The sequence below is a fragment of the Salmo trutta genome, chromosome 3, assembly GCF_901001165.1.
Source record: "Salmo trutta chromosome 3, fSalTru1.1, whole genome shotgun sequence".
Lineage (NCBI taxonomy): Eukaryota > Metazoa > Chordata > Actinopteri > Salmoniformes > Salmonidae > Salmo > Salmo trutta.
In genome coordinates this window covers 43,521,880-43,549,252 of record NC_042959.1, presented here as the reverse complement: position 1 = coordinate 43,549,252, position 27,373 = coordinate 43,521,880, and the positions used below count along the sequence as shown (strand labels likewise).

The 27,373-nt window shown below is 42.6% G+C and overlaps 2 protein-coding genes across 2 annotated transcripts; one reads left to right on the top strand and one right to left on the bottom strand.

Moving 5' to 3' along the window:
• The first annotated feature begins 1,837 nt into the window (after positions 1 to 1,837).
• On the top strand, positions 1,838 to 20,881 carry LOC115175711 (F-box/LRR-repeat protein 4). Its single transcript, XM_029735168.1, has 9 exons — positions 1,838 to 1,969; positions 5,879 to 6,158; positions 6,333 to 6,675; positions 8,692 to 9,028; positions 10,102 to 10,346; positions 10,780 to 10,993; positions 18,141 to 18,212; positions 18,382 to 18,694; positions 18,938 to 20,881. Exons 2-9 carry the CDS (start codon positions 6,005 to 6,007, stop codon positions 19,099 to 19,101), a joined length of 1,842 nt encoding a protein of 613 aa, XP_029591028.1. The 5' UTR covers positions 1,838 to 1,969; positions 5,879 to 6,004; the 3' UTR covers positions 19,102 to 20,881.
• Positions 20,882 to 23,655: 2,774 nt separating this feature from the next.
• On the bottom strand, positions 23,656 to 24,860 carry LOC115165394 (leukocyte elastase inhibitor-like). The gene is made up of 4 exons (XM_029718488.1): positions 24,655 to 24,860; positions 24,274 to 24,424; positions 23,774 to 24,007; positions 23,656 to 23,676 (listed from the first exon to the last, which is right to left on the bottom strand). The coding sequence occupies exons 1-4, from the start codon at positions 24,858 to 24,860 to the stop codon at positions 23,656 to 23,658; spliced, it is 612 nt and encodes a 203-aa protein (XP_029574348.1).
• Between the last annotated feature and the right edge of the window lie 2,513 nt (positions 24,861 to 27,373).

Below are 27,373 nucleotides of genomic sequence, written 5' to 3'. Positions count from 1 at the left end.
TGACTTCCACTTTTAGACGTTAACAAGGCGACACTCCCTCTGAACTCCTCCTCCACATTTACTGGATTGATTGAACAGTGCAGAAGAGAACCTCCCCCGACAATCCCCCCTCCCCCCAGAATGTGGGGCCGAATGTGGGGCCGAATCGGGAGGTGGTACTCACTAAGCAAGCAGCGTGACGTCCTTTACAGTGGTGCCGTGACCCACATCTACAGTTGCGCTCAGCTCATAGCTCGGGTCGCTGTTGAGTAAGTTTGAGGGGTGAATGTAGCACATGTGGATGTGTGAAACTTACTCCTCAGCTTGAAGTGTCCCCACTTGCGCCAGCGAATAGCCAGCTTGAAGTGTGGCGCCGACCAGGTAAGACGCTTAAGGAGGGTGATCACATGTGCTAGTAAGGCAGAGGTCCCGAGTTTGCGCCAGGTATGGGCTGAATCGGGAGGAAGTGGTACTCGCTAAGCAAGCAAGTCTTTTACATTAGGTTAGTCTGACCCCCTCTTTAGCCTCTCCACAGAGGCAATAGAGGGGCAGATTCATTATTTAACTAAGCTTCTGACAGCTGGGGCAAAGCACAGGGACAGAAATTAACTTTTTTTTGTGTGTGTGTGTTTCTATGTGTGTGTGTGGTCATTTGCATTTGTGTGTGCTCACCCATGTGTATATGCATGTGTGCACAGTGGGCCGGAACAAAGGCCTGACAGTAGACAGGCTAGGCGGCGGTGATGCCTAGAGGAACTGAGTGCGGCCTGGACTGTCAATCACAGAACTGGCAGCCCCGGTGCCTGCTGGCTCCAAATCATCCCCCTCCTCTCTCGTTAACTCTGCAGCTGGATGGACACCAGCTTCTCCTCTGATACTCTCCTCTGTTCCAGTGTCTTGGTAATGTACCTCAGCCAGTGTCCAATGACCGCAGCAGTCTCAAAGCCTATTCTAGGAATAAGAAATTATTACAATTTTTAACATATAATACAATTGAACGCATTGAAATATGCTAATCATGTCAATTAATTTATGATGCCAAATATATTTGGCCATTTGTCATTGAATTGAAACCAAAGCTTCAAAGATAAAAAAAAGTATTTGATGTTTATGAAAATTATGTGTTTATTTCAACAACAAAAAAAGGTTAAAATTGAGAGAAAGAGAGAAATGCAGCTCTGTTAGTCAAAGGTAATTAATCTGCTCTCGTCACCCACAAAGGACGCCTGCTAATGAGAGCTTTGCTTGTGATTGGCTGCTGAGGGTTCCGTAGGGACCCACTGCTCTTTTGTGGTGACAATAGGGCCTCAATGCACCAGAGAGACAAAGTGACTGGACAAGTCATTCATCTATGCAAATGCCAGCCAAGACATGACCATTAATATATCTCTCTCTCTCTCTCTCTCTCTCTCTCTCTCTCTCTCTCTCTCTCTCTCTCTCTCTCTCTCTCTCTCTCTCTCTCTCTCTCTCTCTCTCTCTCTCTCTCCTCTCTCTCTCTCTCTCTCCTCTCTCTCTCTCTCTCTCTCTCTCTCTCTCTCTCTCTCTCTCTCTCTCTCTCTCTCTCTCATCCTCTCTCTCTCTCTCTCTCTCTCCTCTCTCTCTCTCTCTCTGTGTGTGTGTGTGTGATGGACAGCCAACAATGCAGTCCCTCTGCCTTGAGAGGTCAGAGGCAGGTTGTGTCAGGAGAGTGCTCTGTTAGGAGAGGATAAATGTCACACCACTACATTCTCAGTCAATTCTGACAGAAAAATGTTTTATTCACACTTTTTTTCAATTCCTGATTATAATCACACACACACAACCAGAATAAATATATTTCCAGTACAAAAGACTATAATTCCCATAATGCTCTGTTTCATAGGCATTAATACTCGATGTAAACAGAAGTGAGAACAAAAGTCTGCCGTTTTAGGATTTCTGCTAAAATAATCTCAGATATGGAACAAAGACAGTCTTGCTATATGGATGCTTAATTTGATCTACTGTTAACGTAAGTACATGTGTAAACCTTGTTATATTTGTTCTTATTATTGAGTCTGCCACAGTAGTTAGTCGTTTGCTAGCTAGACAAATCATGCTAGCCAACGCTAACGTTAGCTATCTGGCTACAATATCCACTTACATGTTCGTCAGTTACAAACGTCATATTATCATGTCTTCTAAATATTAGATTAAGTGAGCATTTGCATCAACTTTAGCTGAAATTATATTTATTTTTACTGGTTTATTTTTGGTCCACCATATGTCATGATAATCACAGCTAACCTAGCCACATTCCTGGTTGATTAACGTTAGTGTGTGTTCCATGGTTTATCATTAGCTAGCTATAGTACATCACAAGAACAACTAACGTTACAACAACAACGACGACGACGTAACAAGCTATATCTGCCATTGCTGCAATGGCATGTTCTGTCGCTTGTTGACAGATGTTTGGGGTAGGTTTAGATATGTCAAGAATTTGTGGAAACTAAAGGGATTCTAGCTACAAAAATTGGCTAGGGTGGGGGTAGGCCCACGGAGAGGGAAGTAGAGGAAAGATAATTTGACACACATCTGTGAAGGAAGCTCAAAATTAAGTATTATTTATCAATAATACAATCATTTTACTTTAAGGTATTATCCGGTGCTGAAATGTTTTTATCCTTTTGCCAGTATCTTTGCAAGGAAACTTGCTTTCCAATCTGTTGGTTTGAGACTAAATTCATGTGGTGGAGTAGGCTATAATTTATGATTGCTATATGACATTGATATAGCCTAGGCCTAACCAAAGAGGAAGATTGTGTTAATGAAAAACCAAATGGTTAGGCAGGAAGTACGACAGCAGTTCATCCTCATTTTAGACATGTAACAGTAAGCCTAGGCTAGGTGTTTTTGTGTAACACTGAAACTACAGGGTAAACTTCGATAATAACATGAGTGGTGTGATGTCATTGGGGAGTGTTGTTGTGTGCTATCTGACCAAAAACTTAGCATTTTAGTCATTTAGCAGACACTCTTATCCAGAGTGATTTATAGTAGTGAGTGCATACATTTTCAGATTATTTTTTTCCTCATACTGGTCCCCGTGGAACCCACAGTCCTGGTGTTGCAAGCACCATGCTCTACCAACTGGCTACACAGGACCACAGAATCAATAAGTAAGCCAGCTAGCTGGTTCATTAGAAAAGCTAAACTAAGAAATAGGTTTTTGGTTGAATCAGAGAACATGTCTACCATTTGCCCTCATTTCTTTGACTTTTTGTCCTGTTAGCATTACATGGCAATGCAGAAATGTTTGTATATATATATATATATATAATTCAGAATATTTAGACAAGTTAGCTGGCTAACTCATTGATCTTGCTTTGTAGTATATCCCTCGCCTTGAGCCATTTGCTACTTACCTCCAACCAAAGTGACATCATCAGGACTAGTTATCAAGGAGAGTTAGCCCATTTTCTCCACCTTGTGGCAGAGCGGTACTGTAGCAAACATCTGTTTGGTGTGAAGAAACAGACAGCAAACCAAAAAACATACATACTGCTAAGGTAGAGAATAATACTTAAACTGTTGTAGACTAAAAGATACAATGTCAATTTGGGGAGTAAATGTTATAATAAGGGTTACATGGAGAAAGTCTGACCTCTGAATGCTTGGAAATACAAGTGACCCTCTCCTATACCCAAAATAATAATTAAAACAATATGGATAGCAGAGAACATGTCTACCATTTGCCCTCATTTCTTTGACTTTTTGTCCTGTTAGCGTTACATGGCAATGCAGAAATGTTGATAGTGCTCAGGGCTGCGGGCCAGAAGGTTGTGGGTTCACCGTGGAGAAGAGTAGGGGTGGAAAGATCTCATTTATAGTAAAAACATTGGATGAATCTATCATCATATTTGCAGGCTTACATTTTTCTGTATGGATAAGCATACTCTGTCTGGGTAGGCCTAACTTTTGAAAGTACCAAGCTCAGATTCCTAATGACGTCTCAGATTGAATTATTAACAGGGACAGTTTCTGTAATTTGTGTGGTATTAAAATTACGTAGAATGACGTGGAATTGCATGCCAAATCAGTGTGTCTTGTTTGCAATGAAACTGTCCCTGTTAATAATTAAATCTGAGACGTCATTAGGAATCTGAGCTTGGTACTTTCAGAAGTTAGGCCTACGCAGACAGAGTATGCCTACCCACGCATAAAAATGTACGTTTTAACTGCTGGCTACTCTTCTTCAGTGGCTTAACCCATTGAGAGAAGGTTACAAGTGTTTCCCTAAAAGCTGTCTGGGTTTAAACATATATGTGACCAAGAACCCGATAGTCACTCTGACAGAGCTCCAGAGTTCCTCTGTGGAGATGGCTGTCCTTTTGGAAGGTTCTCCCATCTCTGCAGCACTCCACCGATCAGGCCTTTATGGTAGAGTGACCAGACGGAAGCCCCTCAGTAAAAGGCACATGACAGCCCGATTGGAGTTTGCCAAACGGCACCTAAAGACTGACCATGAGAAACAAGATTCTCTGGTCTGATGAAACCAAGATTGAACTCTGGCCTGAATGCCAAGCATCACGTCTGGAGGAAATCTGGCACCATCCCTACTGTGAAGTATGGTGGTGGCATTATCATGCTGTGGGGATGTTTTTCAGCGGCAGGGACTGGGACACTAGTCAGGATTGAGGCAAAGATGAGCGGAGCAAAGTACAGAGAGATCCTTGATGAAAACCTGCTCCAGAGAGCTCGGGACCTCAGACTAGGGGGACGGTTTTACCTTCCAACAGGACAATGACCCTAAGCACACAGCCAAGACAATGCGGGAGTGGCTTCGGGACAAGTCTCTGAATGTCCTTGAGTGGCCCAGCCAGAGCCCGGACTTGAACCCGATCAAACATCTCTGGAGAGACCTGAAAATAGCTGTGCATCCCCATCCAGCCTGACAGAGCTTGAGAGGATCTGCAGAAAATAAATGGGAGAAACTACCCAAATACTGGTGTGCCAAGCTTGTAGCATCATACCCAAGAAGACTCTGGGCTGTAATCGCTGCCAAAGGTGCTTCAACAAAGTACTGAGTAAAGGGTCTGAATACTTATGTAAATGTGATATTTCCGTTTTTTTATTTTTTATTAATTAGCAAAAATGTGTAAAAACCTTTTTTTTACTTTGTCATAGTTTTTTCCCCATCAATTTTAGAATAAGGCTGTAACCTAACAACGTGGAAAAAGTACTTTCTGAATGCACTGTTGATCACTTTATACAATTGGATCCGTTTTAAGATGACAAGGGGTAGGCCTCTGCTTTTTGCCATTTTCTTTAATAAAAGGCAGGCTTATGGCACCCTCTCATACCCCCTCAATTTGAGTCTTGGATTTAACTTAACAGACCTTCACTGACATGGAGGGAGGCTATTTAAAGAGTGCATGGTGGGTGGAGTAATTGACCGACCAAATCTATGGACATAGCAGCCTATAGCCTAATTTTGTCTGTCAGACAGGTAGGCCTACCTTTTATTTCTTAAATAGGAAGAAATAGGCTCCATTTGAACAAGAGGGTTTTGTGTTGAAGATGGAAATTGAAATTAATTATGCAATTATTGATTGTGCCTCAATGGTTCAAGTTTCAGAACCACAGTGTAAGTTACTTGAATCTGTCTTATTGTGAGGTCAAGAACTCAATAACATCATGAGCAAGAAACATATTGTTTTTAATAAAATATATTATTGTAATAGCAAGCTATAAAGTTGACTTCGATCCTTCCCTTATACAGATACATTTGCTTATTTCATAGCAATTTGTGAAGAAAACAAGGATTGGCCCAAGGTTTTACTACTAGCGCTCTTGAGGATCAATGGGGAATCTTTTTCTGTCTTGCTTTTCTAACTCTTGCCTTGTGTGTCTTTTTGTCTCTTTCCCTAACCCACAGGTCCTGTAAGTGGCTGGGCCTGTAGCCTGCGCTGTGTTGAGCACGACCTCCCGAGTCAGGCGGGCTTCTGGGGCCTCTTCCCACAAGCCACACCCAGCCCACTGCTCCCCTGACCAACTGTTCCCTATGCTAACCCTTCTGAGCATGTTTTACTATATCTGTCTGCGGCGCCGGTCCAGGAGCGGAACTCGGGGTGAGGCGCTGACCAGCAGGCGGGCCGTGGAGTCAGGCCAGCGGGCCACCCTGCCCATCAGCGTGGAGGTGGAACAGTATGCCAAAGGTATGATCATTCACCTGCTATTGTGCCCTTTAGCAAGGCACTTAGTCCAACCCCTTAAAATAGCTCCAGGTGTGCTGCACTGGAGCTGACACTGTGTTCCTCCCAAAATGTGTGTTTGTGTGCTTTTGTCTGGTGGATTGGGATCAGATGGACTAACCTTATCCTATCCTATAGAGGTGCTGGACTTCAGCTCCCACTACGGCAGTGAGAACAGCATGTCGTACACCATGTGGAACCTGGCCGGCATGCCCAACGTCTACCCCAGCTCTGGGGACTTCACCCAGACGGCCGTGTTCAGGGCCTACGGGACGTGGTGGGAGCAGTGTGCCAGCGCGCCACTGCCCTTCCGCCGCACACCCAAGGCCTTCCACAGCCAGGATTACATCGAGCTGGCCTTCGAGGAGCCTGTCTACCCCACAGCTGTGGAGGTGCTGGAGACCTACCACCCGGGGGCCATTGTCCAGATCATGGCCTGCTCCCTCAACCCTTTCTCTCAGAACCCTCCCACAGACGTCAGGTGAGGACCAGTGGTGGTGTGGGACTCGGGTTGTAGAACTGTAGTTTGACAAATCTTCTATCGTGAAATCGCTGCTTTTCATCCATAACCACTTTCACACCTTCTCTATGTACCACCCTGCATCCCACTGCTGGCTTGCTTCTGAAGCTAAGCAGGGTTGGTCCCTGGATGGGAGACCAGATGCTGCTAGAAGTGGTGTTGGAGGGCCAGTAGGAGGCACCCTTTCCTCTGGTCTAAAAAAAAAAGATCCCAATGCGCCAGGGCAGTGATTGGGGTCTTTCGAATGGGATGTTAAGCGGGTTTCCTGACACTCTATGGTCACTAAAGATCCCATGACAATTATCGTAAGGGTAGGGGTGTTCACCCCGGTGTCCCGGCTAAATTCCCAATCTGGCCCACATACCATCACGGCCATCTAATCATCCCTAGCTTACAATTGGCTCGTTCGTCCCCCCTCCTCTCCCCAGTACAGATTCCCCAGGTCGTTGCTGTAAATGAGAATGTGTTCTCAGTCAACTTACCTGGTAAAAAAAATAAATGTACCGTAAAACTTAAGTTAATAGTCCGGGTGTTTGTTTGCTTCAATTTCTCAACACAACCGGTGCGCATTATAATGAGACAGGCTTCTATTTGAGTCAGTTGTCTATTTCCTTAGTGCACACAGCTTTTGCTCAATACAATTTTGAAAAGACTACCACATTGTTTATTGTGACCGTTATAATAACAAATCTATCGCAGGTCAGACTTGCAAAGACTAGGCTGCCTATCATACACCCCAATTTCGCCATTCAGCACCATGGAGAGCGGTACCGGTTATCACAAGTCGTGTTTTCTTTTTGGTGGTGCCATGGCTAGCAACGATGAAAGCATTTTTAAAGAATGTTTTCAATGCACATGACCGTAGGAATATCAAAGCTGTGTCCATGGTAACCTCAAACAATTCATTTAGACCCAGCGTTTATTTGAAACAGGCGTTTATGTGCTGAAATGTGTGTGTATACAGTCAGTATGTGTGTGTGTGTGTGTGCATAGTCTGTGCAAAAATAAAAATGTAATACAAGGTTCAATGCAGATAGTCCATGTAGCCATTTTGTTATCTGTTTAGCAGTCTTATGGCTTGGTGATAGAAGCTGTTCAGGAGCCTGTTGGTGTCATACTTGTTGCTCCGGTACCAATTGCCGTGTGGAAGCAGAGAGAACAGTCTATGGCTTGGGTGTCTGGATTCTTTAACAATTATCCGGGCCTTCCTTTCACACCGTCTGATATAGAGGTCCTGGGTGCCAGGGAGCTCGGCCCCAGTAATGTACTGGGCTGTCCGCACCACCCTCTGTAGTACCATGCAATCGAGGGCGGTGCAGTTGTCATACCACGCAATGATGCAGCCAGTCAAGATGCTCTCAATTGTGGAATGGAGTTTTTCTATTAATTAGTTAATAGACCAATAAGAAAGAGTTCCAAACCTCTCTGCCAATAACAGCTAGTTTTCAGTTTCCCCCTCCCCACTCAGACCACTCTGACAGTCCTAGAAAAGTGATTGCTTGAGAAACTGCTCTTTGCTAAGAAGCTATTTTGTTTGTTTTCAATTAAAATGGTCAAAAGTAATCACAGTAAGGTACTTAATTGTTACCCAGAAATGATTTGATATTGAGCTTAAAACGGCTGCATTGGACCTTTTTAAAGTCATGGGTGCACATTTTTTATGTTATTTTTACATATGGGTAGTCCTGGGACTCTAACCCACTCCTGGCGTTGCAACCGCCATGCTCTAATAACTGAGCTACAGAGGACCACAACGAAATTCGTGTTTGTACTCTATGGGCTGGTATCCGGGACACAGATTAAGCCTAGTCTCGGAATAAGAAGCACTTTCACTTAGATTCTCCATTGAGCACGTTTTATTAGTTCAGGACTAGGCTTAGTATGTGTATGGGAAAACTGCCCTAAGTGAATGTCTCAGATTGAAGAGTGGTGAGTGAGTGTGTACCTCCTGAGAGGTGTACCTCTGTCTGTCCCCAGGTGGGAGGTGTTGTGGGCTGAGGAGCCCACCAAGGTGCTGACCCCCCAGGCCAGGCAGTTCTCCCCCAGCATCAAGCAGCTGAGCTTCCCCACCAACTTGATCCGCGTGGAGGTCAACAGCTCCCTGCTAAAGTACTACACGGAGCTGGACGCCGTCGTCCTGCGCGGCCAGAAAGAGAGGCCCATCCTCTCCCTTTATAAGATGCCCAGGATCGACATCTGTGACCTGAGTGACAGCGATGAGGAGCTGTCTGACCCGGGAGCCTCCTTCAGACAGGCCGGGGATGGCAAGCACATTAACCTGGGGAATGGATACTTCGATAAACTGCCCTACGAGGTAGGGAGAATACGCTATTAGACACTCACATATACTACAACACATGGCTGCTGGCTGCATTTTCTGTCCACGAAACGGCAATAGTTGCAGGACAATTGCAAGATGCTGTTTTCCAAACAATTCTCGCTTTGGTTTTAAAGATGGACTATGCAGAAATCGCTCCGCCATTTCCTGGGTGCAAAAATGTGAATAGTACGCCTGATATCAGTTTATGTGACTAAAACAAGCAAGTATAATGTAGAGAATCATTGTACCATCTAAACCCCTATGAAAAATATTTTCTATAACCAGAAATATTGTATATTCAGCTGTTTGAAACTGCTGTACAAAACTGAAAGTAAAAGACGCAGAAGTGAAACTTAATGGAAGCATAGAAATAGCACACATAAAACAGATATAATGCTTCTTAGACTTGCTTTTAATGAGAATGACAGATCTATAACATGTGATATAGAATTTCGATGTGAATTCGGTCGGTTCGCCCAAAAAGTGACATATTGCAGCTTTAAGTGTAGTCCTATCTACTGAAAATGTTTATGCTTAGGATATCTTGGGCAGTTTTTGCACTTTGCGAGGACTTAATTGGACAGAAGATATCTCCCATAGACCTAAACATACTGGCTTGAACCCATGGAGATATTTGATATTATGCTTACAAAATAGTAATTTTCGTGTGTGTGTGAAATACAATATAGCTATTATCTGCTTGCTTGATACCCTGTTGAACACACAGCGTATTGTTTATTCACTGCACACATACACACATCTATTCTCTCTCTACCTCTGTCTTACTGAGAGAAGCACACATCCATATTGCACAAACAAGCAGATTCACTGCGACACTGAAACTCACTGCCACAAGAATATTGCTTTGTGTGTGTGCCACATACACTTTTTTTATATTAATCTGCTCTGCCTGACATCATCCCTTCTGTTTACTTTTCTCTTGCTTGCTTTCCTTCTCTCTCTTCCTCCATTATTTATCTTTCTCTCTCCCTCTACCCCCTCTCCCACCATCCTCCCTTTTCTCTTATTCTCTTTCTGTAATTCTCTCCCTCCCTCTCCCCCTGCAGTTGATCCAGCTGATAGTCAGCCACCTGACCCTGCCCGACCTGTGTCGCCTGACCCAGACCTGTAAGCTACTCCACCAGCACTGCTGTGACCCCCTCCAGTACATCCAGCTGAGCCTGCAGCCATACTGGTCTCGCCTCAGTGACACCTCCCTGGGCCACCTGCAGGGCCGCTGCACCCTGCTCCAGAGGCTCAACCTCTCCTGGACCGGCAACCGCGGAGCCCTCACCCTCACTGGCTTCAGCAGGTGAATTAATGGGGTGGGGGGGGCTAGAGGATCTGGACATTTGTGGTTCATTGGTCTCTGTCTTCAGCGTGGCATGTGTGTGCCCATCACTTCCGCTGATTTCAGGGTGAGGAATCATCTGTGTAAATATTGGACTATAAATTGTACCTTTCTATATTTTACTTGTGCTAAAATCTTTATTCTACTGAGCCATTTTCTTTATGTTCATATTCTTACCTTTTATTATTTATTGTTGTTGCATTGTCGAGAAGGAACCTGCAAGTAAGCATTTTTTAGTTGGACGGTGTATACCATGTGTATCCCGTACATGCAACTAATAAAACTTGAGACTGAAACTAACTAACATAAAGTTGTCAAATCCGGAACTACCCTGTTAATGTTGTGTTGCCACGCCACAACACAGGTCTGAATTCCTCCCCCTCCTACCCCTCAGCTTCATGAAGGCATGTGGCGGGAGCCTGGTGTGTCTGGAGCTGTCGTGTTGTCACTTCCTGAGTGAACCGTGTCTGGAGGTCATCTCCCAGACGTGTCCTGGGCTGCAGGAACTCAACCTGTCCTCGTGCGACCGCCTACACCCCCAGGCCTTCACACACATCTCCAAGCTCACCCAACTGCGCCGGCTAGTGCTCTACCGCACAAAGATAGAGGTACAGTGCCTTCAGAAAGTAACCCTTGACTTATTCCAGATTTTGTTGTGTTACAGCCAGAATTCAAAATGGATTAAATAAAAATAAAAAATCACCCATCTACACACAATACCCCATAATGACAGTGAAAACTTTTTGCAAATGTATTGAAAATTAAATTCAGAAATATCTAATTTACATAAGTATTCACACCCCTGAGTCAATACTTTGTAGAAGCACCTTTTGGCAATGATTACAGCTGTGAGTCTTCTTGGGTAAGTCTTCAAGTGCTTTCCACACCTGTATTGTGCAACATTTGACCATTGTTCCTTTCAATATTCTTCTAGCTCTGTCAAATTGGTTGTTGATCATGGCTAGACAACCATTTTCAGGTCTTGCCATATATTTTCAAGTAGATTTAAGTCAAAACTGTAACTCGGCCTCTCAGGAACATTCACTGTCTTCACTGATTTTGCCTGTGCTTAGCTCCGTTCCGTTTGATTTTTTTATACTGAAAGACTCCCCAGTCCTTAATGATTACAAGCATACCACCACTATGTTTGAAAATTGTGTTTGAGGCAAATCCAATACAACAATTTGTATTCAGAACAAAAAGTTAATTGCTTTGCCACATTTTTTGCAGTATTTATATTAGTGCCTTGCTAACAGGAAGCTTGTTTTGGAATATATTTATTCTGTACAGGCTTCCTTCTTTTCACTCTGTCAATTAGGTTAGTATTGTGGCATAACCACAATGTTGTTCATCCATCCTCAGTTTTCTCCTATCACAGCCATTCAGCTCGAACTGTTTTAAAGTCACTATTGGCCTTGTGGTTTCCTTCCTTTCCGGCAACTGAGTTAGGAAGGACGCCTGTATCTTTATAGTGACTGGGTGTATTGATACACCATCCAAAGTGTAGTGAGTAACTTCACCATGGTCAAAAGAATATTCACTGTCTGCTTTTTTTCTTTTTTACCCATCTACCAATAAGTGCCCTTCTTTGTGAGGTATTGGAAAACCTCCCTGGTCTTTCTGGTAGAATCTGTGTTTGAAATTCACTGCTCGACTGAGGGACCTTACAATTACCTGTATGGGGTACAGAGATGAGGTAGTCATTCAAAAATCATATTAACTTTAGAACGGCCTTTCTTTAAATTACTGTAACGGCCGCGAACGGCCTTGTTCTAACAATATCTGTGTCAATATTGCAAAATGAACTTTCTAACAACCTGTTGTCGTCAACTTCATTACTGAAAATTACATCGCAGAAGCAGACATGACTTTTCACTGTGAAAGAGGCTTTATCTATGTTGGTTGGTGATACATATTCGCATACGTCCTTGCACTTTGAAAAGTGATGATGTCGAGGTGAAATAAGTAAATAGCAGTTTGGTGTCTTCAATGTTTGATGCTGTGAAACTTGGGGAATAGCTCACAGATTAGTAAATCATAATTTGTTTGGTACAGGCGAGCACATCCGTGCCAGTGGTCAAGCTTGAATGATTGCTCTCTGTCTCATGGAAATAGTTGTAGTGTTTAGCTGTATATAGTCAACTAACTAGTTGCTTGTTTTCTCTTGTTTCTACCAATGTAATTATATGGAAACTGCTTGCTATAGCTAGCTAATTAGCTAGTCTGTCAGGCAAGAAAAGTTGTGTGTAGCGGTAAATTTGGACGGCGCTCACGAAGCGTCAACCTCAGCTGTCACTTTCACTACTACAGACAACCTGCTAACTAGCCACTGCAATGAAGGATCGAGTAAATGTCATTTATCAGTTGGGTTTAGGTTATGGTTTGGCATGTTTGCTGGGTGCAGATAGCCAGCTAACAAGTTGCTTGTTTTGTCCCGTTTTCTACCGACGCAGTTCATTTGGAAACTGTCCCAGCTTCGTAACAAATCAGCTAACATTGGTGAACTCTGTAGTTAGTCTGTCAGGCAAGAGTTGATTGGAGGAGAGCGAGCGAGTGTGTGTGTGTGTGTGTGTGTGTGTGTGTGTGTGTGTGTGTGTGTGTGTGTGTGTGTGTGCGTGCATGTGTGGAATGGGAGGCGTGTAGCTAACTTTATCACACAATTTATTATGGGAACCCCTTATTAGGAAGAGAGTATGTGTAGAGGAAGGAAGAGCAAGGCAGGGAGAGAGATTATGTTCCTGACTACAATTGTATCCTATTTGTTGCTCCTCTCCTCTCCCTCTGTTACTGTTCTTCTAGGTCAGTGAAAGTGAAGGAAGTGATGTCGAGAGTCAGGGCTCAGCAGTAAAAGGCAGGGAGGAATAGGAGTTAGAGATAATTGGAGGGATAGAGATGTGACGAGGAGGGAGAAAAGCGTGGAGGGAGAGGGAGCACACCGAGAGGGGAGCCTACATTTCCATGGCGTGTCTGTTAAGTCCCACCATTCACCCTTGTACCACACAGCCTGGGCCTAAAGTGACAGTGGCATGGGTTTTGGAGTTGTTTTTAAAAGTAGTAGGAACTTCTATCTGTTCCAGAGCTTGTAATGGATGACAACAAGAACATGGTGAAGGAAGTGATGTCGAGAACAGCTGACCAGCTGAGGAGCTATTACAATGTTGGATGCACACGTAGAAAATGGTGGAAGTATGTGTTTTGGGGGATGCTCAACATTGCCATCATAAGCGTACATTTTATGGGGGATCCTGCAAAGGCCCCTTCCCAGAAAACACAGGCATTCAAAATGCTGCTTGTGCATTCACTTTGATATTGTTTTAGTGGCAGGGAGAGGGGAGACGAGTGTGGCACTAGGGCGTGTGGACTGAGTTGTAACTAATTTGAAAGCAGGTGAAGTTTGAAGGGCACAAGAGAGGGTGTTTGGTGTGCATCCAGAGTGGACGCATTGCAAAAAATGGGAGATATGTAGAAACCTCCTTTTGGGTGCTCTACGTGTTCTATGCCACTTTGCAGGATGGGGCCATGCTTCTAGAAGTTCCATGTTGTATGCTAAATGCAAACACTAAAGTGACAGTGTGAAATATGAATTTGTCCTACAAATCTCTTGTCTCTGAACATTTGTTGTGTTTTGTATATTCTCTTTTTCCGTCTCTATCTAATACTTGTTGCATTCACTGAATTGTCAAAGTAGGCTACTATTTCTACATTTTGTCAGCCCTGGTCTGTACTAAATCTTAATGAGAGAGGTTACCTATATTTTGAAATACTGTAGTTTCTGAATAGTTGTTTGCATTTCTACATTGTTACAGAAGTAAGAATCATTGTCAATCAAATGGCCTGCTTTGTGTGTGTGTTTTGAAATAGTTTCTGAATATTGTCCTCTGGTCACATTTTGGAAAATTTGATTTATTCATATGTAAATAATATTTATAAGTATGGGTTGTACTTGGTACATTTTTAAGTGAGTAATTTAGTCAAATGTACTGCAATTTAAAACTCTAGGGTTTTTTGTTGTGTTGAGTGTTAATCGTTTTTTTTGATAGTGTCTTTACACAATGGAAGACAACATGAGTGTTATTCCTATTGACATGAATGTGGTGTCATATAGTTTTAAAGAGCACAACCTATTCTTTAATAAGTTAACTTGTAATTCTCATTTTGTTCTTTGTTTTTGAGCTATGTCTGTTTGTTTGAAATGTGTGAGAATGAGCTTTATCTTGAAAATTCTCAGTAATCCACAGCAGCATTCTAGAATTATATTGGGGTTTAAAGGGTGAAACACTATTGCACACTGAGTGAGTCCATGCAATTTGTAATTTGTTAAGCAAATGTTTACTCCTGAACTTATTTTGGCTTGCCATGACCAAAGGGGTTGAATACTTATTGACTCAAGACCTTGCAGCTTTTCATTTTGTAATTATAATTTGTAAACATTTTGAAAAACATTCCACTTTGACGTTATGCCGTGTAATACGTTTTAATAAGTTCAGGCTGTAACACAACAAAATGTGAAAAAAGCAATGGGGTGTGAATACTTTCTGAACACACTGTATGCTAAATAGGGATGTTAATCGGTTAGCCACCAAAAATGCATTTGACCGGTCATGCTTATCGGTCTATAGGTTAATTTGCATAATTTACTGGAATTAAATTGGCAAGTGTGTATTTTCGTTAGCCATAATCACCTATCTTACTTATCACACGTGCACATCATACAGAGCCTAGTCTGAGGAGCGGAATGGCCTATCAACTGTCAGACAGCTCGGGAGCAGCTCCTCATAAAGCTGGTAGCCTACTGGAGTGAAACATCCTTTTATAAGCCCAGTCATTGCGTAACAAATAGCACGCAATTGCATTTAGAATTGTTAACTGTTTTGATGGCCACAATTTAAAAAGAGTGAGAAATACAAATTGTAAATCTCAACTCGGAATTAAAGCGAGCCTCCCATTTGCCATTTGAGTGCATCAGCGCGTCACCCACCACTTTGCAATGTAAGCATGAGGCAGTATTTATTTTTTATTTAACCTTTATTTAACTCGTTAAGAACAAATTCTTATTTACAATGACGGCCTACCCCAGACAAACCCTAACTCGGACGATGCTAGGCTAATTGTGCTCCGCCCTATGTGACTCCCAATCACATCCGGTTGTGATACAGCCTGGAATCGAACCAGGGTCTGTAGTGACGCCTCTAGCACTGAGATGCAGTGCCTTAGACCGTTGCGCCAATAGTTTCAAAACTGAAAGTTTTACTTCCCTGTAACGAGGAAAGTCTTACCTTGCTTCAAAGTAGCCTACCAAAAATCCAACCATAGAAATGTGGAGGCAATTCTTTTATGAAGACTTCATGCCATTAAACAGCATTTCTCTCCTTTTCTGTTGGTTTTCATATCAACTTTCTTTCATTGTCCAGAAACCAAAGGAACAGTCCTAGTCATATTAGCAACAATCCTAGTTGTTGCTATTAGATTCTCCCTCTTTCTAAATTTCTAACAGATATTTGAATCTGTCACATTAGGTGCGCTGTTTAGAACAGTGATGCTATTGCTCCTTCGGTCCGGTGTGGCTCAATTGGTAAGAATGTGGTAAGAGCATTCTTTTTTATTTTCACAGGAAAGTCATACTGACACTAGGGTCTCTCTTACAGATGAGCCCTGCATAAATACATCAAACACATACAATATACAAAATTACAAACCATTTATTAAGAAAAACAGACACATTTCTCAACATAGAGAATTACTCATTACTCTGAACTAACCAAGGGGGACCAGAACATCTCATTTCAGAGAGCTCTGGAAGTTGTTCCACATGTTATTGACTGTACGTTTTTGTTTATGTGTAACTGTGCTGTCGTTTTTTTGTCGCACTGCTTTGCTTTATCTTGGCCAGGTCGCAGTTGTAAATGAGAACTTGTTCTCAACTGGCCTACGCGGTTAAATAAAGGTTAAATAAAAAAAATCGAAATAAGGGGAGCAAAAAAACTTAAAGCCGCTTTACCCAACTGTGTGGAGACCGAAGGGGCGTCCAGTGTTATCCAAGCCTGAGACCGGGTTTGGTCATTTGTATGTCTAAATTGAATTAATGATAGATACAACGTTTCTGTATGAGTGCTTTGTAGATAAACACAAAGAAATGCTGCTCTCTCTCCTTACATACAAAGAGCCCAACCCACTTTTTGATACAAAACACAATGGTGAGTTCTATAACCGTCAACAAAAATAAACCTAAGGGCACAATGAAAAACAGCATCTATTGGTTTAAGTGTAGATGCTGCTGCATGCATATAGATAATATCCCCATTATCCAAAATAGACATAAAAGTGGCCTGGACAATTTCCTTCCTATTAACAAAAGTTTGTTTCTGTTAAAGAAACCAACCTTGAACTTCAACATCTTTACCAGCTCAGTGACATGTTTTTTTAAGTGACAGTTTGACATCAAGCCAGATAGCAAGATATTTGTAGGAAGGAACTCGCTCAATTTGTATACTGTTCATACTAGTAATTACAAATTCCTTTAAATCTGGGTTATGGGACCTAGAAAAAAAGCATGTGTTTTGTTTGAGTTTAGTACTAGCTTTAGATCCAATAGTGTCCTCTGCAGTGCTTGAAAATCAGATTTCAAGTGTGAAAAGGCTTGGCCAACCAATGGCGCAATGGAACACGGTTTCATCTGCATTTTACAGCATTACCGATGTTATTTCTATAGATTGTAAACAGTAGTGGGCCGAGTATCGAACCTTGGGGCAACCATAACTTAAGCATGATGCCGGCGCCAAGGTTGTGGGTTCAATTCCCACAGAGATCACATACTAAAAATGTATGCACTCACTGCATTGTCACTTTGGTTAAAAGCGTTTGCTGAGTAGCATATATTGAGACGATGTTGTAACACAAGTTATGCCTTATTTTTAGGCTAATGCACATGGCTTTATTGGCGGTGTATGGGTTAAGAGGTAGTTGAGTTTCCTATTAGATGCATGACCTGTGGATGGCATCATTGTGGTTTACGTAGGACTAATTCTCTGCTGTCATCATTTGTAATGAACTCAGATCTCGGGTCACTGTTCTCGCCCAGGCTTGCTACAAAACCTTACAAAGCATTTCTGAGTGTTGTTCTCATGTTTCAGCCTTTTCCTAAGGCAGACACCATACCGTAGTCTTTCCAGTGCAGTGAGGTTGAAGTCTAGGCTTTCAGGTTGTTTACTGCAGGCAGACTGAGCAGGCTGTGTGTGTGTCTGCAGTCCTATGTGTCATCCAGCCCTGTTGTCTGTCATTAAGCTGTCACTGGTATAATTAAATAGTTCTCTGACTGTCAGGAGGCATAAAAAGAGACCACAACACACACAAGCGTACACGTTAGAGATGCTTGCTAAAGTACACGTCACGCACACTCAATTGCCATTCGGTGGAATGTTGACAGTTCCACATTGAAATCTCACCTCTATCCCTGTCTAGCAATGGTGGATTGGTGATAAGCAAATGTATTTTTTTTAACGTTTTGAAATGTTATACTACCCTAATACTGTTGAGTTGTGTTTGCTAGACCAAGTCATCTTGGAGAGAGATTGAATAACATGGGTAGACCTGTTATTGTAATTTTTGAAGTGACACCTTTGATACCCATACCTCAGTCTCATTTTACTGTGTGTGTACAAAAAGGGGTGCAATCATCATATTTTGGGTGAGTTGATAGAAACTTAACTCAACTTCGTGACATTTTCTCTCTCTCTTGCTTTGTTTATGTTGCTGCAGCAAACAGCCATGTTGAGCATCCTAACGTTCTGCATTGAGCTGAGACACCTCAACCTGGGGAGCTGTGTGATGGTAAGATGCCCCCCACAAATGCACTCACTATCATACCCTTCTCTTGCGCCAGATAGACATTTTAGGATCAGCTTAACTCCTAACCACAATCAAGAATCATGACAATTGATTCAGTCATTCTATGTTAGCTAACAGCCCTGAGGTCACCACCCCTATGTTCTCCCTGCAGATAGACGACTATGACGTGGTGGCCAGCATGCTGGCTGTCCGCTGCCGCTCACTGCGCTCCCTGGACCTGTGGCGCTGCAGAAACCTGACGGAGCGTGGCCTGGCTGAGCTGGCTGCAGGGTGTAGACTACTGGAGGAGCTGGACCTGGGCTGGTGCTCCACGCTGCAGAGCAGCTCAGGCTGCTTCCAGCACCTGGCCCGCAACCTGCCGTGCCTGAGGAAGCTCTTCCTCACCGCCAACCGCACCGTGTGCGACTCGGACATTGAGGAACTGGCTGCCAACTGCCCCGCACTGCAGCACCTCGACATACTGGGTGGGTACTACCTCCCCCTTTCTTTCTTAATCTATATCTCTTTTTCTCGGTCTCACACAAGTTTATATAAAGTAATTTTATGTTCACACCCGATATTTGAATATAGTATTTTACTTGGAGCATTTAAAACACAGTATTCACTATTATTTGTCTGTAATTGCCTATCTGATTAATCTATGTATTTCTGAGTGTTCACACAAATCTTGCTCACTCGTGTGGTATGTTTGTGTTATTGATTGACAGGCACCCGGATGGTAAGCTCCTCTTCCCTGAGGAAGCTACTGCAGGCGTGTCCTAAGCTCCTCCTCCTGGACGTGTCCTTCTGCTCGCAGGTGGACGCCCGCATCGTCCAAGAGCTCTGCGGACTCTTCCCCAACGTGGCCATCAAGAAGAGCTTTACCCAGTGACCTCACCCAGCCCCACCCTCACACAGGGGCAGTGACACAGGGACACCAGGGGGAGGTGCTAATTTAGACTAGCGGGGAGGAGTAGTACTGGATTTCCAGTGGGTAGAATGAATGGGCCTGATGGCTGAGAGCACTGAGGCCTATTGTAATGTGGACTGAATGGTTAGGAGTTTTGTTGTGGTGCCCTGAGCATCAGCTGAACACCTCACCCACACCTCAACACAGTCTCCTCGTGTCAAGCCGCTGAATGCAAGAAAGAGTCTTAAGAGGAAACTGGTTGAAATCAGGGTCACGGCTGCCAAAGCCGCTAGATTTCATCGTTGGTTAGCCTAGTAACTGACACATCTGGCGGCTGCTTGTCATCTGTCCACCCCTCCTGTGACGCATTTTGTAAAATGGGTGACTGCAATGTTGCATCTGAATCTGAAATCTCAGGGTTTTTATTTTGTTCATATTGTTTTAATTTGTTTAATTTTTTTTTTCTTCAGCGAAACATTTGAGTCCTGTTTGATTTCCACTGCCACAGTTTGTTCTGAGACAACGAAAATTATGGGAGTTCAGAAAAATTTACATTTGGCACTGATACTGAGACAAAACATTTTTGGGGTGTATTTGATGTTGTACATTGTATGATTGTAAAATTATATCACCATACTTAATTATTTATTGATCTTGTAGTATATTATTGCACATCTCCAATGCTACGAAGCAATTCCTTTAAACTGAGACTCGGCGATACGAGCAGCAGTGTGAAACAAAGATATTGAGGAATAAACGCTATACAATAGGCTGTACTTGTGAGCACCCACATTCCCATACAGAGCATCTTCGCATGTGCATGGGAGGTCGTTTCACACTCCTGCAAATGTGATAGTTGAGGGGCAATTACTGCGGAGTAGAATAGCCTCTCTTATCCTCTCGCTTCACTATCTTTGTTGTTGTGGATATCGGCCTGATATGCAGCTACTGAAATTTGTATAGCTGAATCTACCTTTATGCAAAACTTGAAGTTTCATTTTGAGCACATGCTAGCTAGTATGTGAAGTATTTTTGTGCCTTATATTCATGACTGAATGTGGTGTCCATGTGTGTCAGTGATTTGTAATGCTTTGCTTCCTGTCCTCTACCAAAGTTACTAGCAAATCCCAGGTCCCTCACTATAGCTTTATTTGACCAGTGAAGAAACCCATGCAGATCTGTCATCTTGATTGACACATGCAAAGCCATATTTATTTTAAACAGAATCTTATCTCCATCTTTCAATTCCCTTTTTATTAAGTGGCAGTTATGTGAATGTCTGCTTTTTGGATTACATTTTATTTTATCTGTGGGAATGTGGTCTGGTCACACTCAAATCACTAAAGTAACCTTCACAGGCAAACTATTGAAAAACATATTAATGTTAACACTCGTTCAACGAACACACACAATCTGTCATCGTGCTACACAAATCTAGTTCCTCTCCTTTTGTCCTGTCACTAGTTGACCAAAGCCACCACAATTTTCACCACATTGTAAGGCTACTTTTATTTACAGACATTTATTTATGTGGACCTGCTATTTTTGCAGTGATTGACCTTTCCCAGTTAGTGTGTGGTCAAACTTTGTGCCATTTGTAAAAACTTTAGTAATGTACCCTTAACTAAGTGTGAATGTCAGGTGTGGTGTCATCAAGACTTGCTGGCAAATAACTGCTATAAAGTAGTGAGACAGGTTGCACCTCTACTGCGACGAAACTGGGTGCTTTAATTTTAAATAAACTGAAGGTTGATGACTGAGACTACGTATTTATCCCCAACTGTATATCCATTGAAATGCCAGGTTCGACTGCCTTGTATTTATGGCTCATAGTGTACATTGTGCTGACATTACACCACCTTGTTTTGATCACTCTTTAAATAGAAAGGTGCCATACAGTGTTCTCTGGCGTGTCCCTGTAGGATAATTCTTTTTGGATCCGGGTAGAACCTTTTCACCCAACAACGAACCCTAAAATGACAAGTTTCTTTTAGATGGAAAAAGGTTTGATGTAGAACCCTTTTTTTTCCTGAGGTGCCTTATCATGAGCGGTGACTCAACAGAAATAACTATATTGAAGTGTAGGGGGTAGAGTCTTCTTGCCTTACGACTCAAACTGAATTTTTTTGCCGCTGCTCTTTCGTTTGCTACGAATTTCAGTCTGAGATTGCCGTCATTGAAGTCGTTTGTGGTGATGTCAAATTGAGGGGTGTTGTACCAAACAAAGTAATCAGTGATTGGATCATCTCTAACCAATCGGAGTAACAAAGCTAATGACACATTTTCAAACCTCTGCTTAACCCATAGACTTTACATTTGTGTCTTCTGGCTCTTTCTCGGCCCAATGGTTTCTGGGACCAATCAGAATGGTTAGAATGTTTTTCCCGTTCTAGAAATTGTCATGGAGTTACTCAGATCCAGACTCATTGCAGAGAAGAAACTAATGTCCGTGGGTGTGGCAAAGCATTTGGCCAGAGCAAGGAGTTTGGGTAGCCAGGCAAAGGGTCATCTTGTGTTTTTGGAACAACTAGAGGCCATTAGTCAGGTTGACTGGAAGTTCAGCATTAGCCTTAACCCTCTGCCGTTTTACTGCCTATTAATACTACAGGGAGAAGTGACATTCTCTTGTCTCCTTAATTGCCTTTTAATAAATTGTTTGTGCCCGGTTTAATGATGTATATTGTGGCCCTGTAATGTGCCCTAATGATGGAGAACGAGGCGGCTGCCGGTGAAGTATTAATTTGGACTGCCTCCCCGATGATTACTGATCCGCCACTACCACCGCCGCTGCCTGTCCCCCCACACAAAACGTGATTCATGGAGACTTTCCGCTCGATGCAGCGGCTTGATTTTTCGCTGTCATGCTCTACTATAATCCTAATGCATCCGTAGGGGATCCTCAACAATTAGTTTAGCTTGTATTTGTTTTGCAAGAGCCAGGCCAGATGAATCTAGAAGTAAAAAGTCTGGATGAAATGATTGCCTCTTAAATTAAAAGTTCTGAAGTCAAATTTTTGAACCCTAAACAAGGAAGGAGCAGATGTTAACTGTCCCAACAGACGATTTTGAACTATTGTGGTTACTGCTGGTCTAACAAGCAAATATCTAAGCATGGCATAATGAGAGCTTCCACAATACTGAGCCGAACCAAACCAAGCTTGGCCTGGTTACGGATCCATCATAGTTGCTGGAACTAGGCGGAAAAGGATCATGTGGAAATGAAAATATCTGAGCCTGCACAGGTTGGCTCTTGTTGGCACACTTGCGTGAAAAAGCAGTGCATGGATCAGTGATGTCACTGTTGGAAATTTCCCTCTGTCCAAGGTATAGTTTTTTCAGAAAGGTGGGGTTCCTTTGATGTTCATTTTATGGTTTCCTCTAGTTACCACAGCCAGAAACGGGCTATATCTGATTTTATGAAGGATTTATGATGCATGTTTCTGTAGGTTGCCAAACCTTTTATGTAGTTTTTTTCAGACAAATTAAACACAAAAATATTCCAATTAAGATTACACAGACATTATTATGCAACATAATTACATCATTAAACAATTCCTCAAACATAAAATAACAGTATAATCTCTTGTAGGCAGATTTTGCGTATAGACCAAAGAATCAGTTGGAACTGAATGGGATGCATGAGATGACAAGCAGCAGAAGTTCTGTTTTTATTTTATTTGGATGTTTTAGGATTGGGCGAAGGCAGTGCCTAAACTGCTTCAATGCAAGTGCTTTGCACATGGGGGGGGCTTTGGCTTTGTGAGGGTGGAGACTTTGGGCCCGATTCAGTCAGATTCTCTTTAGCTGAAATCTGCATAGCTGATGTTTTGACAGTGTCAGAGGTGGGACTGCTTTTGAGCTGTCAAATCCAGAAGCGGCTCCCAGCATTATACCTAAAGCAGACATTGCCATTGGCTGCACTGAGTCGCTTTAAGAGAAATGTTCGAACACTGGAATGTGAATTTCTATCTACACCTCGATTAGGCTGATAGAAATCCTCATGATCACATCTAATGATTTTCAATTTGAGGGTCATTATTTCCATATAGCATACACTTTCATGTTCTGAACTTCCAACGCAAGTGGGACGGGTGTGGCTTCGTGAAAATGATCACAAGAGCAGCTCCTCACCGATTTGACAACTCCAACACAGTTCCACTTCTTACACCGCCAAAACATCAGCTATGCGAGTGTAGGCTATCGCCGGTTAGCGCTTGATCTGATTGAATCTAAACGTTCGTCTTTGCCGGAACTCTCAACTTCTAACACGTTTTGGCCCAGAAGTTAATCATGCAGCTGACCAGATTACACAAGTTTTACTTCTGGGTTAACCAAGATTACATAAATTGACATAATTATTAAAAATGACAATGTTGTTTACAAGGACGATCACACTTAAGCATTGCAAAGTCCAATTGTATGAATTGGAATTCGTAACATATCTTTTTTTTGCAGGACGTAATACATTTGAAATGAATGACGTTGCACACAATTGTGCAAAATATTGGGGCCCGTTTATACAAAACCTCTGTAGCATCACTTTAAGGGGAGCAGTACCTGCCACAGAAGAGGATGTTTTGAGTACTGTTGTGATGGATGAAGAATAGAAAGGGGTGGTCGGCTTTGAAGGTACGTATATTATGCTCTCCCTAACATTATTGATCAGGGAGACCGCCTTGTGGCAGCCGTAGCCTTCGGTGCCTTCCTCATTCGCCTCTACAAAGGCCTTGTGCACCACCTCAGACAACTCCAGGTTGTTGTTGGGTGACATCCCTGAGAAATTACTCCTGAACTCTTCAAAGGAGTCCATCATGCCCATGCTGACCAGAACGGCTTTCAGGTCGCAGGTCTTCTCCATCTTCAATCTGGGCAAGTGCATATGTCCCACCTGGTCCATACAACAAAGTTATCATACGCGAGCTCCCTCTCCAGCTTCTCCAGCCCAGTTTGTCCTCTGTCTCTTCCGGGAGCATGCTCAGATCGCTCCAGAATCTAGCAGTTGACCTCAGGGATTAAGGTCAAGCAGAACATGCTCTCCTGATACATAATTTTCACTGGCTTACTCTAATTTCTTCTCACCTTGAACTGTGCTTCTCTGGTGGATCTCTCCTTGAACTCCTTTCCTCACTTGCTCTTGCAATAAATGGCATTCACCAACAAGTTTTGGTTGTTGACAGCTCCCTTTTGCAACCGGTCCTGGAGTTTTCCCTCTGTCTTTTTATCCACCCAGTTGTTAATATTAACCCTAGCTGCCTCTGCATTGGACTCAAAGTCGACAGACTCTAACCTGGCACCGTAGTACTTTCTAGTTTCACAGAGAAAAGCTTTGTAAAGGCTTTGCCAGGTTCAGTGCATAGGGGGTAGTGCGTACGGTGCCCAGACAGGAGTTTTCTGAACACCTCAGCTTTGTGGAGGGCCAGGGCGTCTAACATCCGTGTAGCAATATTGCCCCTGGCCCCTTCAAACTGGCGGTTGGCCAGGCTCAGTGTGTATGGGGTTTGTCTTTGTTCAGCTCAGACAGGAGTTTTTTTTAACCCATCCTGGATGTCACCCTCAGCTTTGTGGAGGTGCAGCGCCTCTGACATCTGTGTAACAGTATTGCCCCTGGCCTCAAGGAATACCATAGCCAAAGCAGAGGAGATGATCAGAGGAGAGATGTTTCCTTCGCTGTTCCTCTCGCTGATCTTCTTGAAGAGATTCAGGGAGAATTTGTTGTTTGACACAGACAGAGATGCCACCATAACTGTTCTGAGCTATAGGGAGGAACTGAAAATGAACTGATGTGAGATTTATAGAGCAGGATGTGCTCTCAAAGGTGAAGAGAAAATGCATTTAGGTCAAAAGTACAAGGGTGCCAATCTTTCTTTCAAAGCAAAGCCCACCACTGGTGTGCATGGCCAAAGAGCTCTATTTTCATGTCATTGAACAAATGTAAACGCCTGGAGTTTGCTTAACAGCATTGGCACTTTGATTGGAAACGGTGGTATGGTCAGGTGACATGAAAATAGAGCTCTTTGGCCACACACACCAGTAGTGGGTTTAGTGTTGAAATAAAGAAGCATAATAAGAAAATAACCCCATACCTACTGTAAAAAATGGGATCTTTGATGTTATGGGTCCATTTTGGTTCCACTGGTCCTGGGGCCCTTGTTAAGGTCAATGGCATCAAGAACTTTACCCACTACTGGGACATTTTAACCAAAAGCCTGGTTGCCTCTGCCAGGAGGCTGAATGTTGGATCTTCCAGCAAGACCATAGCCCCAAGTACATATCAAAATTCATAAAGAAAGGGTTAATTGACCACAAAATGTTGCAATGGCCATCTCAGTCTCCGGACTGGAACCCTGTTGAAAACCTGTGATTTTAATTGAAGAGGTCAGTCCATAAGCACAGAGGAAGGATATCAAGGATCTGGAAAGATTCTGTATGGAGAAATGGTCTAAGATCCCTCTTAATGTGTTCTCCAATCTCATAAAGCATTTTAGAAAAAGGCTAAGTGTCATTCTAGCAAGGGGATAAAATAATATAATTGTTTAAAAAAATGTAGCATACAATATAGCTAAGTATTTGTATTATTTGTTTTATATAATCTTTTGCTCATCTTTAGAGATAGGAAGAGAGATTCAACCTAACCCGCCTGAGGGAGGCCTCACCATGACAGTCGTCATTATGTGGCTTTGTGTCCTCTCTGATTACCCAGCTTTGATTTGGAAGGAGAACAGACTGGGTGGGACAACAATGCATGTTTACGGTTTAAAGACAGACAAATTGCTAACATCATGTCTTTATTATTATTATATCCATTTTAGACGTGAGAATAAAAGAATAACATATATAACCACCCCCTCCTTTTCAGCACCATATGCTTTTATCTTGACAGCTAGGATCATAAGAGACATTGAACCATTAAAATGCTGTTAATGTTTCTGTGGAGGAGACAGCCAGTGAGTGCTTCCCAAATTGCACCCTGTTTGCTATATAGAGCACTGCTTTTGATCAGGGCCCATAGGGCTCTGATCAAAAGTGGGGCACTATATAGGGGATAAGGTGCTATTTGGGACACAGCCAGTGAAATGAAGGCATGTGCGATGGCCATGCTGAGGGATGAGCAGTGCTTTATGCTCTGTGAACAGGGCCAGCAATTAGCCTGAATAATTACGCGCTGAAGGGGAGACATGTTTCGCCCCACTGATCAGCAAAGTTCACGCAAAGTTATAATTAAACAATAACTTGTTTACAAATGAACACACACAAACATTTGTGTACTTAAGGGCGCACAGTGTAGTTAGCTCAGATGCGTCTGAGTGAGGTTGAAAAACAACAATGTCAAATGGTGGAATTATGGGAGCTGGTGGAATTATGGGCACTGGTGAGCCTTTTTCACAGTTATCTAAGGGAGAGAGAGAGAGAGAGGGAGCGAGAGAATTATCTCACTGGGCACAAACATCAAGTTTTGATTTACATTTGGTTGAGTTGTCAGCTGAGGTGAATTCAATGTAAAATCAACAAAACATTTGACCATTTCATTGGATTAAGGTTAAAAGTTGGGTGAAAAAAAATACTAAATTCCAATCAGTTTCCCACGTCATCACAATGATTTGGAACCAATGGTGATTCAACCAGTTTTTGCCCAGTATTTGACTAAAACGTAATAATTTGAAACCTTTGCTTACATTTGTTTCTATTATGTGTGGGAATACTTATGAACAGATATCCAAAATTAAAATCACCTGGAGCTGATTTCCTGGTGTTTTTAGTCTTTTATGTCCAACAACAAAAATTCGAAAAAATGTAAATTGGGGAACCCTGCTGTAAGCTATGTACCTTGGGCATTTACACAATGATCTATACAGTGCCTTCGGAAAGTACTCAGACCCCTTGACTTTTTCCACATTTTGTTACGTTACAGCCTTATTCTAAAATTGATTAAATAAAAACAGATCCTCAGCAATGTACACACAATACCCCATAATGACAAAGCGAAAACAGGTTTTTAGAGATTTTTGCAAATGTAATTTTCTTTTTTAACAGAAATTCAGACCCTTTGCTATGAGACTGGAACTTGAGCTCAGTTGAATCCTGTTTCCATTGATCATCCTTGAGATGTTTCTACAACTTGATTGGAGTCCACCTGTGGTAAATTCAATTGATTGGACATGATTTGGAAAGGCACACACCTGTCTATATAAGGTCCCACAGTTGTCAGAGCAAAAACCAAGCCATGAGGTCGAAGCAATTGTCCATAGAGCTCTGA